This window comes from Nycticebus coucang, chromosome 1 (genome assembly GCF_027406575.1).
Source record: "Nycticebus coucang isolate mNycCou1 chromosome 1, mNycCou1.pri, whole genome shotgun sequence".
Lineage (NCBI taxonomy): Eukaryota > Metazoa > Chordata > Mammalia > Primates > Lorisidae > Nycticebus > Nycticebus coucang.
In genome coordinates this window covers 140,525,240-140,541,863 of record NC_069780.1, presented here as the reverse complement: position 1 = coordinate 140,541,863, position 16,624 = coordinate 140,525,240, and the positions used below count along the sequence as shown (strand labels likewise).

Below are 16,624 nucleotides of genomic sequence, written 5' to 3'. Positions count from 1 at the left end.
TTAAAAAAATGGAGGAAGTCATGGAAAAATTAACAGAGGAAAGCTGTGCCATAAAAACTGCTCTTAGCAAAATCAAATCTGATAAATTATCAGAAAAATTAGGGGAGTTTTGGTTATGGAGTGAAAAAGGATGATTTCCATGTCATCTTTATAAATGTTCTTTATAAGAACATTTTTAAAATTGTTCTTAAAAACTGATGTTTCCCCTTGTTCGCAAGATAGTTTAACACTTTCTTCTCTGTCTGTACCTGCCCCCCACCCCCACCAGGTGGTGCCTATGAAGTCAAACAGCATCGATTCTTCCGTTCTTTAGACTGGAACAGTTTGCTGAGACAGAAGGCAGAATTTATTCCCCAACTGGAATCGGAGGATGACACCAGTTATTTTGACAGTATGTGCATTACCTGATGTAAAACATTTTTTGGGCTTTACTGGGTCAAAAATTAGCTTTACTCTTCAGCCTCCCAATCTCATATCGATGAGTTCCTAAAGATAATGTTGATTTGATACAGATACACATTTTACAATTCCTAAATTAGAAGCTGGAAATTTTCAGTAATTGGAACTGTTCCCACACATTTCTCTACAGCTCGGTCAGAGAAGTATCATCATATGGAAACAGAAGAAGAAGAAGACACCAATGACGAAGACTTTAGTGTGGAAATAAGGCAGTTTTCTTCTTGTTCACATAGATTTTCAAAAGTAAGTGAAATGGGGCATAAGCATACAGTCTCTCTGGGAGAAACTCCCACTGGCCAGATATTTTGCACCCTTGAACAGTTGGTTAGGATTGTAAAGCAGCCTGTCCTTTTGGGGGGAAGGGGAGGTTGAGTCTCCTTTGCTTCAAATTCCTGTTTGTTTAGGAAAGGTGACCTTATCAACTTGAAAGTCCGGAGGAGGGCCCCTGCTGTGGAAGTGTATTTCTCCCTCTCCACCAATTGTGATCCTTTTGCCTGGTCGTCTTTTTTGGAATGTGTGGCCGCTGCTTATGTGGTGACCTTGCCCTGCATGTGCCTCGGCCTGTCTCAGTGCCAGGCTGTGGAAGTGGGATTCCATTTCTTTCATCCTATGATGAAGAACGCGAGCTTCACTGTGCCCAGAGCCACCTCCTAGGAATCACACAGAGCGCAACACACAGAGAAGGGCTCAGTCCTTGACATCAGCAGAGATACTCGGGGACAGTTGACTTTGGAATCAGAAAGTCTCATAACCAGTAATAGAAATTATAAGTTATCTGGAAAAGGCAGTAGGAAGCCAAGCTAGAATTTTGGAAATGGTAGAAGATTATTAAAATCGATGCTTGAGGAAGATGTCTTTTTACTGATAATGAGATTAAAAAGCAATCCAAACAAACAAACAAAATCGATGGTTCTGAGACAGGATGGGGCCCTAGGAAAGATGGAAATCAACCCAGGGGCATCCTACCTCCCTTCTGCTATTTTCAGTAGCAACATATTTTCTGTTGCCATGGCATTTTGTGTGATCATTATTTAGTTTTTCTGTAACATTCAATGATTTTTAAAGTGCTCCATAGCTTTTTCCAAGTGACTACATAGAGGGCAGTGGCTTGGCCAGCACTGTCCCCCCTGTTTTTAGGAATGAGGCAGAGTGGGGATTTCCCTGGAGTGAGGAGTGGCCAGTCTGTCCCTGAGCCAGGCCAGAAACTTCGCTAACACTGAGTGTGGGCTCAGACCAGGACCTGTTCTCTGGTTTATTAAAGCCAACCTTAACCACTTTCTCTCTTCGCCTTGGATAGTGTTTCATTTCCCACTGTCTTTTGTGCTTTAGCCACCATTTTTTTAATCCCAGTAGATTAATAGGAGGTGTGAGGACCATTCCCGTCAGTGCACAAGAGGCTGAGGAGGGTGGCAGGGCTTTCTGCAGTGGCCTCAGCACCCCCATTTTCCTTCCATCGTTACTACGGGACAGCAGAGATTCAGAGGGGGCTCAGACCTTGGCCTTGCCTGAGTTCTGATCCCCTTCAGGTACCATCACATGAGGCTGCCTATCTGCATGTGTGATTTATAAGCCAAAAAAATAATAATAATGTCTGGCTCTTATAACCAAATAGGTGCTACATCCCTGCCTTCCCCCTCCTCTGCCCACATCTTGAACAAGATAATTTATTCTTTACTTTTGCACTCAATTCCAATTCATTTTTCTTCTTCCTACCCCTGACTGGTGGCCATTAAATCTTTTTCTCTGTTATTTTCTTTTTCTGATTGACTTCATGGTTAAAAAGTAATCTAAGATGTGTATTGATTCCCAGGCCTAGAAACCCCAGCACATCTATGGATTTAGTTTGCAGATACAAAGTCCACAATGAGATGTGGTGAAAGAGGCTGATGAATTCATAGCTCCCTGCTCAAAAAAAAAAAAAAAAGTATACTCTGTGACCCTTCATCTCAGGATTCAAGTAAACATCAGTGGAAAGTGCTTTCTGAATACATGGTTTCAGTTAAAAATTTAGTTATCTTCTCATGTTTTTCTCCTAAGACGAGGGTGTTTTTTTGTTTTTGTTTTTCTGACAAATTCTTTCCTAGAAGATATTTATAAGCACGGATTATTTGCCTTCTAGGTTTTCAGCAGTATAGATCGAATAACTCAGAATTCAGGAGAAGAAAAGGAAGACTTGGGAGACAAAACCAAAAGCACAGCCTTGCCATCCACAGAAACATTAAGCTGGAGTTCAGAATGTTCTGAAATGTATGTGAAATGCCTCTTAAATCATATCATAAGCAACAGCTACTAGAGCAGTGTTTCTTAGACTTTAGTGAGTGCCGGAGTACATGGGGGCTTGTTAAACATAGACTGCGGGGCCCACTCCCAGGGTTCCTGATGCAGTAGACTTAGGGTGGGACCTGAGTTTTTCTTACAAGTTTTTCTTGCATTTCTTACAAGTCCCGGTCACGCCGGTGCTGCTGATGCCACTGGTTCTGGGTGCCACTCTTAAGAACCATTGTACGAGACATGTCTTGGTTAGAAGCTTAACCAAGTCCCATTTTTACCTGGCTTCTTCCAAAATTCACCTTTAACCGTTTCCTAGTATGTATATATGACTGTGTTTTCATTTTTAATTAAGGCAACAGTTATCAACATCCAACTCTTCAGATACTGAAAGCAACAGACGCAAACTCAGCTCTGGCCTGCTTCCCAAACTGGCTATTTCAACAGAGGGAGAACAAGATGAAGCTGTCCCCTGCCCTGGAGACCCCCAGGAGGAGCCAGAGAAGCCAGCCCTTCCTCCTGAAGAGGGGGCGCAGGAGGAGGCTGAAGTCACCACCCCTGCCAGCACCATCAGCAGCTCCACCCTGTCAGGTAGGCCCCCGGTACTGCCATCCCTCGTCTGCCACATGGAGAAGTGACTCTTGAGTGCCTCGAGTCCCAGCAGGTGGTAGTGAGGGGTGTGTGTGCTTCTAGGCTCCCTCTGCAGCCCTACTTCTCCAAGAGCTAAGATCCAAGGTCCCAGATGCCTCCTTAGTACTTGGCCATGTGGGAAACTATCCTTTCTTCAGTTTGACCTTGGAGCTGACCTTGGAGTGGACTTTTGCACTCATTTCCAATTCATTGAGTTTCAATGGGATCTGCTCATGGTACTCAGAACATGCTAAGTGAGCAGGTTCTCAGTTGTTGATGCAAGAGTGTGTCACTTGAAGTTGTGTCTGACTCAGACTTCAGAGTGAGGGACGATATCAAATAGTCGAATTGTCACAATTACCCTAAAATGTTTTTCAAAGGTAATCACCCATAAGATAAAGGAGAAAGCCGGATTTCCCTCTGGCATTGAAAAGGATGGTTATTTCTTCGAAGGAATTGGCTTTTGTTACCAACAGACTCATGCTGAGTACAGTGAGATGCTTAGGCCGTAAGGTTCACGGATGCTTTCTGGTACATCTAGAACTGAGGAGGGAAGAGAGCCAGAAATACCAACACAATTTAAATTGGTAGTTCATGCGCATCTGAAATAACCCCCTGCAGACAAAAGTTCCCTTCTCAGTCCCCGGGTTACTGGGGTAAGAAGTTCCTGAGACTTCTTTGCCTGTTTAGGAGACAGTCGGGGCTGGACCCTTCCTTTGAAAGCACTTTTGTAATGTTACCCTTGTGTGAAGGGATCTTCCTGACCGGAGGGGCAGTGTCTTCACAGGTGTCTAAAGTGCTTAATGTATCATGGGTATTTATTGGCTCTTAACAGTGGAGGTATCCTCATTAGATAATCAAACTTGCACTTAGAACAGGACCCTAAGTGCATTTAAAATATCATTTGGCTTATAAAAATTGTATGCATAGTATATCCTTCTATGGAGCAATGTGCATTATGCTTTTTTAAAAAATGAAACATGGATTTGGCTTAGGGTTGCTATAATAAATGTTTTCATTAGGCCATATTCAATATGCTGTATCGATAACCATGAATGACTCCAAGATTTTAATCAACATTTTTTAACTAACTGAATATTTATAGTGTAAAAAAGGTTTTTTTTTTTTAAATCATTCCAAGAAAGCAAATTTTACAGGCTGGATTTATTTCAGCCTCACTAAAGAGTTCGGCTCTGTGGAGCCCCCTGGTGCTCCCAGTTCACTGTGGGGTTCTTCTCTCTCTGCACCCCAGTGCTGGTTTCCACGTCGGGCGGTCCCACCCATCCTCACTCTATAGCCAAGGGAATAGCAGTATGGAAATAGCAGGAAGGTGACCTGTTAGACTAAGATTCCTGACCATTTTTAACTCATTTTGGTCCTCAGATGTAGAAATGTCTGTATTTTATAGTACTGGTTACAAAGGTCTCTAACTGGTTATTAGTAATCTCACTCTGGGCAGAGTATATTCACCTCCATTTGAAATTTGTTGTTAGTGTAGTGAATTGTTTGCCACCCCTCAGTCTCCTAAGCCTACTCACCGTCAGAAAGGTAGGAGGTGAAGGGAGGGGAATAGTGTCTAAGCAGATGAGTGATTACTTTCATAATTTAAAAAATCTGCCTGGGCCCTGCTATGCATTTTGATGAATAGATTCAAACTACCTTCCTCTTGTTCTTTTTCCCTCTCCCCCATACACATACTAAAACTAATCAAAGACCGTGGGTTTTGCAGAATACCCGTATGCAGAATAGAGAGATGAGCTGATTTGCTTATAGCCATGGGTAATCAGGGAATCTGAAAACTGACTGTAGTAAAATTAAATTTGTTGATTTTTATATTGTTCCACCATCAAAAAGAAAGAACCCTTCTTGACATTTAGAGAACATTAGGTGACATTATCCACCATTGGCAGAAAAGAAGCACATGCCTGTGTGTAGCACTGCAGAATGAGACAGCAGGGACAGGCCTGTGTGCAGCACTGCAGAGTGAGATGGCGGGGACAGGCCTGTGTGCAGCACTGCAGAGTGAGACGGCGGGGACAGGACTGTGTGCAGCACTGCAGAGTGAGACGGCGGGGACAGGACTGTGTGCAGCACTGCAGAGTGAGACGGCGGGGACAGGACTGTGTGCAGCACTGCAGAGTGAGACGGCGGGGACAGGACTGTGTGCAGCACTGCAGAGTGAGACGGCGGGGACAGGCCTGTGTGCAGCACTGCAGAGTGAGACGGCGGGGACAGGACTGTGTGCAGCACTGCAGAGTGAGACGGCGGGGACAGGACTGTGTGCAGCACTGCAGAGTGAGACGGCGGGGACAGGACTGTGTACAGCACTGCAGAGAAATGGTAGGGGCAGGACTGTGTGCAGCACTGCAGAGTGATATGGCGGGGGCAGGACCGTGTGCAGCACTGCAAAGTGAGACGGCGGGGGCAGGACTGTGTTCAGCACTGCAGAGTGAGACGGCGGGGACAGGACTGTGTACAGCACTGCAGAGAGATGGTAGGGGGAGGACTGTGTGCAGCACTGCAGAGTGATATGGCGGGGGCAGGACCGTGTGCAGCACTGCAGAGTGAGACGGCGGGGGCAGGACTATGTGCAGCACTGCAGAGTGAGACAGCGGGACAGGACTGTGTGCAGCACTGCAGAGTGAGATGGCGGGGACAGGCCTGTGTGCAGCACTGCAGAGTGAGACGGCGGGGACAGGACTGTGTGCAGCACTGCAGAGTGAGACAGCGGGACAGGACTGTGTGCAGCACTGCAGAGTGAGACAGCGGGACAGGACTGTGTGCAGCACTGCAGAGTGAGATGGCGGGGACAGGACTGTGTGCAGCACTGCAGAGTGAGATGGCGGGGACAGGCCTGTGTGCAGCACTGCAGAGTGAGACAGCGGGACAGGCCTGTGTGCAGCACTGCAGAGTGAGACAGCGGGACAGGACTGTGTGCAGCACTGCAGAGTGAGACGGCGGGGACAGGACTGTGTGCAGCACTGCAGAGTGAGACGGCGGGGACAGGACTGTGTGCAGCACTGCAGAGTGAGATGGCGGGGGCAGGCCTGTGTGCAGCACTGCAGAGTGAGATGGCAGGGACAGGACTGTGTGCAGCACTGCAGAGTGAGATGGCGGGGACAGGACTGTGTGCAGCACTGCAGAGTGAGACAGCGGGACAGGACTGTGTGCGGAACTGCAGAGTGAGATGGCGGGGACAGGCCTGTGTGCAACACTGCAGAGTGAGATGGCGGGGACAGGACTGTGTGCAGCACTGCAGAGTGAGACGGCGGGGACAGGACTGTGTGCAGCACTGCAGAGTGAGACGGCGGGGACAGGACTGTGTACAGCACTGCAGAGAGATGGTAGGGGCAGGACTGTGTGCAGCACTGCAGAGTGATATGGCGGGGGCAGGACCGTGTGCAGCACTGCAGAGTGAGACGGCGGGGGCAGGACTGTGTGCAGCACTGCAGAGTGAGATGGCCGGGGCAGGACTGTGTGCAGCACTGCAGAGTGAGATGGCAGGGGCAGGACCGTGTGTAGCACTGCAGAGTGAGACAGTGGGGGCAGGACCGTGTGCAGCACTGCAGAGAGATGGTAGGGGCTGGACTGTGTGCAGCACTGCAGAGTGATATGGCGGGGGCAGGACTGTGTGCAGCACTGCAGAGTGAGACTGCAGGGGCAGGACCGTGTGCAGCACTGCAGAGTGAGACGGCGGGAGCAGGACTGTGTGCAGCACTGCAGAGAGATGGTAGGGGCAGGACTGTGTGCAGCACTGCAGAATGAGACCGCGGGGGCAGGACTGTGTGCAGCACTGCAGAGTGAGATGGCAGGGGCAGGACTGTGTGCAGCACTGCAGAGTGAGATGGCTGGGGCAGGACTGTGTGCAGCACTGCAGAGTGAGATGGCCGGGGCAGGGCTGTGTGCAGCACTGCTGAGTGAGACCGCGGGGGCAGGACTGTGTGCAGCACTGCTGAGTGAGATGTGGGGCAGGAGAGAGGAGTGAGCAGAGAGAGGATCACACATCCCCATGCTGGCATCGAGGGGAGTCCGACTTTATTCCTGTTTCTCTTTTTTCATGATTATTTTGTATTCAAATCCATGAAAAGTAAAAGTGTGGGAGCCTTGGGTAGAGAGCTCAAATGCATTTACTCATCATGAACAGATCTGGCTTTTCATTTTTTACTTGTCATCCAAAACAAATTAGAAAGATGAAGGAATTGTGTTACTAACCCACAGGTAAGCTCAAGTCTTGCAAGATGACAGTTTTTAGTATGAAGTCGTTTTTATCAAGTCCTTCAGCAGTTGATTTCTTGCTCATGGCTGGGAAGAATCAACATTGTTAAAATGTCCATACTGCCCAAAGCAATATACAATTTTAATGCAATCCCTATTAAAGCTCCACTTCATACTTTAAAGATCTTGAAAAAACAATACTTCATTTTATATGGAATCAGAAAAAACCTTGAATAGCCAGGACATTACTCAGAAATAAAAACAAAGCAGGAGGAATCACACTACAAGACGTGAGACTGTACCGTAAATTGATAGTGATCAAAACAGCATGGTGCTGGCACAAAAGCAGAGAAGTAGATGTCTGGAACAGAATAGAGAACCAAGAGATGGATCCAGCTACTTACCGTTATTTGATCTTTGACAGCCAATTAAAAACATTCAGTGGGGAAAAGATTCCCTATTTAACAAATGGTGCTGGGTGAACTGGCTGGCAACCTGTAGAAGACTGAAACTGGACCCACACCCTTCACCATTAACTACAATAGACTCTCACTGGATTAAAGATTTAAACTTAAGACATGAAACTATAAAAATACTTCAGGGAAAACCCTTGAAGAAATGGGTCTGGGCAAGTATTTTATGAAGAGGACCCCCCCAGGCAATTAAAGCAGCTTCAAAAATACACTACTGGGACCTGATCAAACTAAAAAGCTTCTGCACAGCCAAGAACACAGTAAGTAAAGCAAGCAGACAGCCCTCAGAATGGGAGAAGATATTTGCAGGTTATGTCTCCGACAAAGGTTTAATAACCAGAATCCACAGAGAACTCAAACGTATAAGCAAGAAAAGAACAAGTGATCTCATTGCAGGCTGGGCAAGGGACTTAAAGAGAAACTTCTCTGAAGAAGACAGGTCCACGGCCTACAGACATATGAAAAAATGCTCACCATCTTTAATCATCAGAGAAATGCAAATCAAAACTACTTTGAGATAATCATCTAACCTCCAGTAAGATTAGCCTATATCACAAAATCCCAAGACCAGAGATGTTGGCATGGATGTGGAGAAAAGGGAACACTTCTACACTGCTGGTGGGAATGCAAATTAATACATCCTTTTGGAAAGATGTTTGGAGAACACTTAGAGATCTAAAAATAGATCTGCCATTCAATCCTATAATTCCTCTCCTAGGCACATACCCAGAAGACCAAAAATCACATCATAACAAAGATATTTGTACCAGAATGTTTATTGCAGCCCAATTCATAATTGCTAAGTCATGGAAAAAGCCCAAGTGCCCATCGATCCACGAATGGATTAATTGTGGTATATGTACACCATGGAATATTATGTAGCCTTAAAGAAAGATGGAGACTTTACCATCTGGAGATGGAGAATGTAAAGTCTTAACACAATAACTAAGAAAATGCCAGGAAGGCTATGTTAACCAGTGTGATGAAAATGTGTCAAATAGCTATAAAATCAGCGTATGGTGCCCCATGATCACATTCATGTATACAGCTATGATTTAATAAAAAAAAATGGAATATGTGTACTGTAAGTGAGAATGAGTTTAGCATGTAGGAATAAAAAGCTGGCTGGTATTTGCCTTAGGATTATCTTTTTTGTTGTTGTTGCATTTGGCTGGAGCCTGGTTCAAACTTCCTACCCTCGGTATATAGGGCCAGCGCCCTATCCTTTGAGCCATAGGCAACGCTCCAGGATTATCTTTCTCTGTTGGTCAGTGAGGTGTTGCATGTAAATCCTCGGGTCTTTTCCTGTAAATATAGCACGGAGGTAGCCACCAGGTACTCTGTGTCCCAGGCCTCCTTAGCTCAGACCACAGCTGTAAGGTCTGGGCCAAACTATGACTGTACGGTTGAGTGCTGTCTACATATATAGCAGTGAGACAGAAATATCAGCTGGGTCTAATTCAGCCTAACTCTTGCCTAGGCAAAGACAGTCACATGATCAGCACTTTAAAACCTGCTGGCTGGTCTCTCAAAGGATCATTTATAATGGCGTCAAATACTCTGCATGGGTATCTTAAGGTGACAACAGAATTGATTTTTAAGCACACGAGGCTTATAGCATTTAGAAGTAAAAATGAGATGAGCCTTGCCTCTTCTGGATGGACAAAATTGTTTTACTTTAAAAAAAACAAAAGAAGGCCTGGCATGGTGGCTCATGCCTATAATTCTAGCATTCTGGGAGGCCAAGACAGGAGGATGCTTTGAGCTAAGGACTTCAAGTCCTGCGTGAGCAAGAGGGAGGCCCTTTCTCTACTAAAAATAGAAAAATTAGCTGGGCATTGTGGCAGGCATCTATAGTCCCAGTTACTGGGGAGGCTGAGGCAGGAGGATCACTTACGCCTAGGAATTTGAGGTTGTGGTAAGCTAGGCTGACACAGCCAGGGCAACAGAGTGAGACTCTGTCTCAGCAAAAGAAAAAGAAAAAAACTAGTAACTCAGGAGAGAAAGACTAGGAGAAAGCACACTGGTGGCCACTCAGCTGTTCTCTGGGGACTCGGCGTGTCTTCCTATTTGAGCTCTTCTGTACTCACCAGACCAAATCCGTGATTTTTCTATTCTGCATTCCCCTACGTGCTCCACTGTTGAGGGGATTCCTGGTTTTTGAACTTGAAAAAAGAACTCCAGTTTACATGAAAGATTAATAAGATTTAAAGTAAAGCAGATGTGGCTTAGAGGGGATGGCAGGTAACTTCAGGGAGGGTCAGTGAGTGACATGCTGTGTAGATTAAAAGCACGGAGGTGAAATGGGCTACTGGGTAATGTGGTAACAGCCTTTGTCTTTGTCTCGGCCACTGAACTTGACAAGGAGTTCAGAGTAGGAGGCCTATGGCGTGAGAAGTCCCGGAGGCATGTTAGGCCCTTTCTGTGAGTTACATACCTGAGCCTAGTGTGAGGTGTGTCCTAGGAAGATGGTAGAAAATGACAAAGACCTAAGCCTACACAGAGTGATTAAATGCTGCCCGTGTGACGGAATTATTATTCACAGCATTGATAGCGATGATCCACAGTATCCTCGGCTGACCGTACTGTGAAGCGGGTGGTCATGGTGTTTGTAAGGTGATGTTTGGGTCATAGCCTCACCTTTCATGTTTGGGGGGGAGGACAATTGAGAAAGAGCTAGCTGTATGAGGGCTCTAAAATATAGATTATAGAAAGTAATTTATTCCGCTAATTGAACAGAGTCATTGGTTGAGAATTGGATCTGTGTGCAGATGGAAGGAAGCCTGAACACTCGCCTCTTCTGCCTCTTCCTCCTCCACGTCACCTGTCTCAAACCAGTCGTGTGCGTCTGATGCTCTCCAGACGCGGATGGTCTTACCAGCCACGTGGGAGTGTGTTTCCAGCATTTGTTCCTCCTCCTCTGCTACCCTCCCCCTTGCCTATCCTAAATTTCCCTGAATGTGTTTATCCCTTCTTCTTTATACAGTTGGCAGTTTTTCAGAGCACTTGGATCAGATAAATGGACGGAACGAGTGTGTGGACAGTGCAGATAATTCCTCAAAGCCACCCAGTGAACCCGCTTCTCACATGGCTCGACAGCGATTAGAAAGCACAGAAAAAAAGAAACTCTCGGGGAAAGTCACAAAGTCCCTTTCTGCCAGTGCTCTGTCCCTCGTGATCCCAGGAGGTAGAGAGACACCTGCTCGCATGAAATTGTGTGATTTGTGCATGCTCCCTCCCCAGTGTGGAATGCTGATTGGGAAGCAAGATTGCTTGAAGCAGGAGCGGGTGGTGCCCAGCACAGCACTCGATCGGGGCCTATTTCATCTCTCTCTCTGCATCAACAGAGGAGAGAGGCTTCCTTCCCGTGAAGGCATCTTTCCTTTCTTTTCTTTCCTTTGCTTTTCTCCCTCCACGTTGAATGATAAATTTCCCTCCCATGAGTAATTTTCTTCTTTAGACTGTGTATCCTTCATACACTTTGCAGAGCTGTTTACAGCCTTGGTGCTGGAAAGCTAAGTATAGTTCTTCTCATCTAATTAATGAGGAAGCAGACACAGAGAACTTAAGCTTTCCATCACTGTAGTCACAGAGAGTCACAGCATTGAAAGTACAAGTTGTCTTAACCTGTTGGTTGAGCTCTGCTTCCTCCTACTGGTAGTCGAATCATTTTCTGTCCCTTTTTGGAACACTGGTCTGTATTTTCTCGCACCCTGGCTTTGCCTCTCCTGGTCACTAAGTCTGTAGTAAATCCCCTGGCAGAGAGGAAATACGTACCCCGAGGATCATGATGTCACTGAAATGACAGCAAGAGAGCGGAAGTGGGAAGTGAATTAAAGGGATTGTTTACATCTTTAAAATTTCATATTTGTGCAGAAATAAAGTTGATATAAACAAATGCTCTTTTGGGAATAGTGCACACTCTAGCAGATTCAGTTTCTGGGAGATGTCCCACTTAGCACCGTAGGGCAAACACCTTTCTCCCTAGTCTGAGTGACTCTTCATAACCCCACAGGGTGGTCCCAGGACAGCTGCACAATAGGGAAGGTAAGTTTGGTGCAGTCCAGCGCACTTTCAAAACCTGGTATGAAAACCCAGACTTTGGTAAAATAGGGAAATTATTTAATGTGGAAAGCTAAAGGAATGTATCAAGAGGTACAAATTCGGAGCTTGGCTTTTTAGCAGCGTGTGTCCACATGCATGTTTTGAAGTTCCCTGCCCACCAGCGTACATCTCTCTCCTTGGCCTTTGATTATAGGGAGGGAGCCAGCAAAAGAGAAGCAAGATGCCACGTGAGGTCAGGAGTAAGGCAGCATCAGTAGCCTTTCGCTTTGCTCTTCTTTGGACAAGCGTAAAAATTGGAACAACGGGTAGTGTGGAATACCTGTATCCAGTGTGACACAGTGGGATTCGCCACCCCCACGTGAGCCTTCAGTAGCAGTGGCGCTTTGTGGTCTGGTTCCAACTAAGCCCACACTGAAACCTCAGCATCCTTTATAGATCATTCTGCCTCTTCTCAGAAACACACACCCATGTGTATACATACCGACAGTTTCACATCAACACTTAACATCTGTTTAGATTCAAATAGATGGAATAGTGATATGAACTATAAGTTAAAAGTATATTTGTGTTTTAGTTCATTTCCACTGCTATAATGAAATACTGATGGGTAATATATACACAACAGAATTTATTGTTCATACTTCTGGAGGCTGAGAAGTACAAGGTCAAGGTGCCAGCTGATTCAGTGTCTGATGAGAGCCCAGAAACCTTATCGGAATTATGGGTAACCTATGAAGAGAATCAGTTGTAACCCTAGTAGTGAGTTATTATTTTATAGAGAAGTTACCATGTTGGTGTTTTCTGGATTACAATTCTTTCATCAGTCAGTTGCACTGTAGAAACCATGTCAGTGTTTTCTGGATTAGAATTCTTTCATCAGTTACTAGCACTGTAGAAACCACGTCAGTGTTTTCTGGATTAGAATTCTTTAATCAGTCACTAGCATTCTAGAAAGCAACTGATAAATTAATAAATTGCTTTACTGAGCATGTGTGTTGAAAGCTCAGTAAAGTTGTTCAGTGGTAAAGTTGTTCAGTGGAGGACTTGGAGCTGTGGTGTCCTTCTCTGTAGCACAGAAAGTCTTAGGATATACTTGAAATACATGCATCTATGATTTATTTCTTTAATTAAAATCAAATATATTAAAATATCACAGCCAGAAAGTTGCTTATCTGTGTCTTTTAATTAGTGTAGAGACTTAAGAAATTATAACGTTAGGGTCTTAACTGAAAAATTAGTTAAAATAGAAGCACTTTTGAAGTTTTCCTTGTCAAGCGTCTGTTTCAAAATCCATGCTTATCACCTCTTTATTTTGCTATTGGAAATGACTGGGTTTGTTTTGTGACCATGCCCGCATTCCTGGCTGGAGTGGATGTATGTGACCAGGACCAGCTCTGATGACTGGTTTCTTTGTTCGCAGATATGTTTGCTGTTTCCCCACTGGGAAGTCCTATGTCTCCCCATTCCCTGTCCTCAGACCCTTCTTCTTCACGAGATTCCTCTCCCAGCCGAGACTCTTCGGGAGCTTCTGCCAGTCCACATCAGCCTGTTGTGATCCATAGTTCGGGGAAGAACTATGGCTTCACCATCCGAGCCATCCGGGTGTACGTGGGTGACAGTGACATCTATACTGTGCACCATGTCGTCTGGGTGAGACGGCAATCTTTCACACTTGCTAGTTTTCATTTTTAGCCAACCTGGAGAGTAGATAAGTTGGCAGAGGCATAGTTAATAGCAAATGTATTTCCTTTTAAGATGGCAGTTGGGACCTGTTTTATTTTCCTTTTCGAGCTCTTTCTCTTTGTCTATGTGGTAGAATTGAAATTGGCAAAAACTAATCATTCCTCATAATTCTGTCCAGAATTTGACTATCTACCCATACATGCTAAGCTGGTAGACGTAGTCAGAGACAATGTTTCCATCCTTTTTTCATTCTGTCTGTCTTTTTCTTCCACCCTGGTCTTTTAAAAAATTACCTTCCTTAGCCGGGCGTTGTGGCGGGCACCTGTAGTCCCAGCTACTTGGGAGCCTGAGGCAAGAGAATCACATAAGCCCAAGGGTTTGAGGTTGCAAGTGTGTGAGCTGTGACGCCTCGGCACTCTACCAAGGGCGACATAGTAAGACTCTGTCTCAAAAAAAAAAAAAAATTACCTTCTTAATTTACTTGCCATTTTTCAAGAAACCATATGAGTTGTTTTATTTGAGAACATTGACGGAATAGAAATAGTAACCATGCCTTTTTGATTTTCTGTCAGGAGGTCAGAACCATCTGTTCATTAATTTAGAATATTCTGCCAAAAGAAACTATGTGTGTTAGAGTTGTCATTTGTTCACTCACAAACATATTCTCTGCCCTTGGACTTTAGAACGTAGAAGAAGGAAGTCCAGCGTGCCAGGCGGGACTGAAGGCTGGGGATCTGATCACACATATCAATGGCGAGCCAGTGCACGGACTTGTCCACACGGAGGTTATCGAGCTCCTGCTAAAGGTACCACCTTCTTTATGTCGGGGCCAGAGCGGAAGCAGGTAGTCTAAAGGAACTATTGCCCAGAGATTGGTGGCTCCATGGTACATCCTTAGTCTGTATTATTATTTAAAAAGCATTTAGTAGTCTGAAGCTTAATATAAAGACAAAGATTTTATGAATTGTGATTTTATATTATGAAATAATATCCTTGTATCTGCACACTTATCCCCTCATTTAATTTAGATTCTCATTCTCAACCATAAATAGTAAGAATTCTCTTTATTTATGTACCTCACATAGTGAAATCTGTTTGACAATCACCTATCTTAAAGGGGATTTTCTTTTTTTTTTTTTTTTTTTTGTAGAAACAGAGTTTCACTTTATGGCCCTCAGTAGAGTGCCGTGGCATCACACAGCTCACAGCAACCTCCAACTCCTGGGCTTAAGCGATTCTCTTGCCTCAGCTTCCCGAGCAGCTGGGACTACAGGCGCCCGCCACAACGCCCGGCTATTTTTTGTTGCAGTTTTGCCGGGGCTGGGTTTGAACCCGCCACCCTCGGTATAGGGGCCGGCGCCTTACTGACTGAGCCACAGGCGCCGCCCCTTAAAGGGGATTTTCTTTAGGAGCTTTCAATAGGAACTTTCCAGGATAGTAGAAAACAAAACAGTATTAAACTGTGAGGTTAGTCTCTGAGAGTTGGAGTTCCTTTAAAAGACAGAATTGTGAAGATACACAGGTTGGACTGTCAATTATAAAAAGAAGTGATAGCAGAAGAAGGGATCCTAGCAATTATTAGGCTTCCCTCCCCCTTTTCAAATCAACTTAAATGAGGATCAATTTCTATTTAAAATGTAAGCCAAATAGAACCCACGGAGGAAGATCACGTGCCTGTAAATGGGGAGAGAGTGAGTATACACTGATCCTCTCAGCCAGTTCTGTTGGGTTATTTGCTTTGCCACCTGCTGGCTCCAGAATATAAAATTACACCTCCAAATATGAATCTGGTTAAAACAAATCAAGATAAATTTATGTATTTGACTTAAATTTTTCTGAGAAAAAGAAGGCTAATTTATCTGCAATGAGAAATACAGTTTCTAATTGTAGGATTATTTTATAATCAACAGGCCTTTTGCTTCTTGAGCTGTATTTTTCAGATTCTTGGAGGGGGCTGCCATCCAGAGAGATGTGCTGCTGGCAGGACCCACAGTCTAATTAGGGAGGCAAAGCAGAAAGACCTGTAAGCATAAACATAGATGTGTCTCTTAAATAGTCGTTCAGATGTTTCTGCAGCACTCATCCTGAGGCTGGTAGGATATGGTCTCTGCCTTCAAAGTAGGAGATATGTATGTAGCAAAAACAACACAGCTTAATTATTCTCGCTGTAGCAAAGGGAGGAATGTCATGGTTCTGGAGAGACCATCCAGAGTGGGGAGAGGCATCACTAGGAAGAGACACGGTGCTGGAGCTTGGAAAAAAATGAGGAATTTGGAGGAGACTACAGGGAAGTGGGGTGCACATGTGCACATCTTTCAAAAGCAAGTGAGCGAAGTGACTTTTCTCCTCTGCTCTCTGCTGTTCTTCCAGCCCATGTGAGTATATTCTTGAAGAGATCTGAGGTCTGAGCTACATCCCAGGAGTAGTAAACAGCGCGTCTATCAAAATGTCCAGTGTGAAGGAGTGGGTAGAGTTACTGCTGTTGATTACTTGAACGGCAAATAGCATTAATGAGAATTTAGTCTTGAGCTCAGGCCCCATGGGGGTTGGGAGCTCAATAAGGTTGTGGAATTAAGGTGGACCGTGGGGTTCTCCTTTTGCAGTCTAGGAGTTAGTCTGGGAGGACCCAGGCAGCACCCGGCTGCTTAGCTGTGTCCTGATGCGTGTCCTGGTCCATGTGCCCTCAGTTTCAGGGCAAATGCCTTAAGATGACTGGAGTTAAGCTATACTTTGGCTGTATGGCCCACTAAGGAGAAACAAATACCACTTCTGGCAACAAAGTGCCTCAGATCTGACGTTTTTAATTCCATTCAGCATCTGTCTCTGTATAT

The 16,624-nt window shown here is 45.0% G+C and overlaps 1 protein-coding gene across 5 annotated transcripts in view; it reads left to right on the top strand.

Moving 5' to 3' along the window:
* Nucleotides 1-16,624, top strand: part of MAST4 (microtubule associated serine/threonine kinase family member 4) — a 442,299-nt gene that overhangs the window by 410,577 nt on the left and 15,098 nt on the right. For 4 of the 5 annotated variants that reach the window (XM_053589500.1, XM_053589491.1, XM_053589506.1 and 1 more), the window contains 7 exons: nucleotides 269-391; nucleotides 590-702; nucleotides 2,579-2,706; nucleotides 3,083-3,318; nucleotides 11,032-11,232; nucleotides 13,531-13,760; nucleotides 14,477-14,599. In XM_053589500.1, coding sequence (XP_053445475.1) covers nucleotides 269-391; nucleotides 590-702; nucleotides 2,579-2,706; nucleotides 3,083-3,318; nucleotides 11,032-11,232; nucleotides 13,531-13,760; nucleotides 14,477-14,599 — 1,154 coding nt within the window. The remainder of the gene's footprint in view (nucleotides 1-268; nucleotides 392-589; nucleotides 703-2,578; nucleotides 2,707-3,082; nucleotides 3,319-11,031; nucleotides 11,233-13,530; nucleotides 13,761-14,476; nucleotides 14,600-16,624) is intronic. The other variant, XM_053589522.1, reaches the window with a different exon arrangement.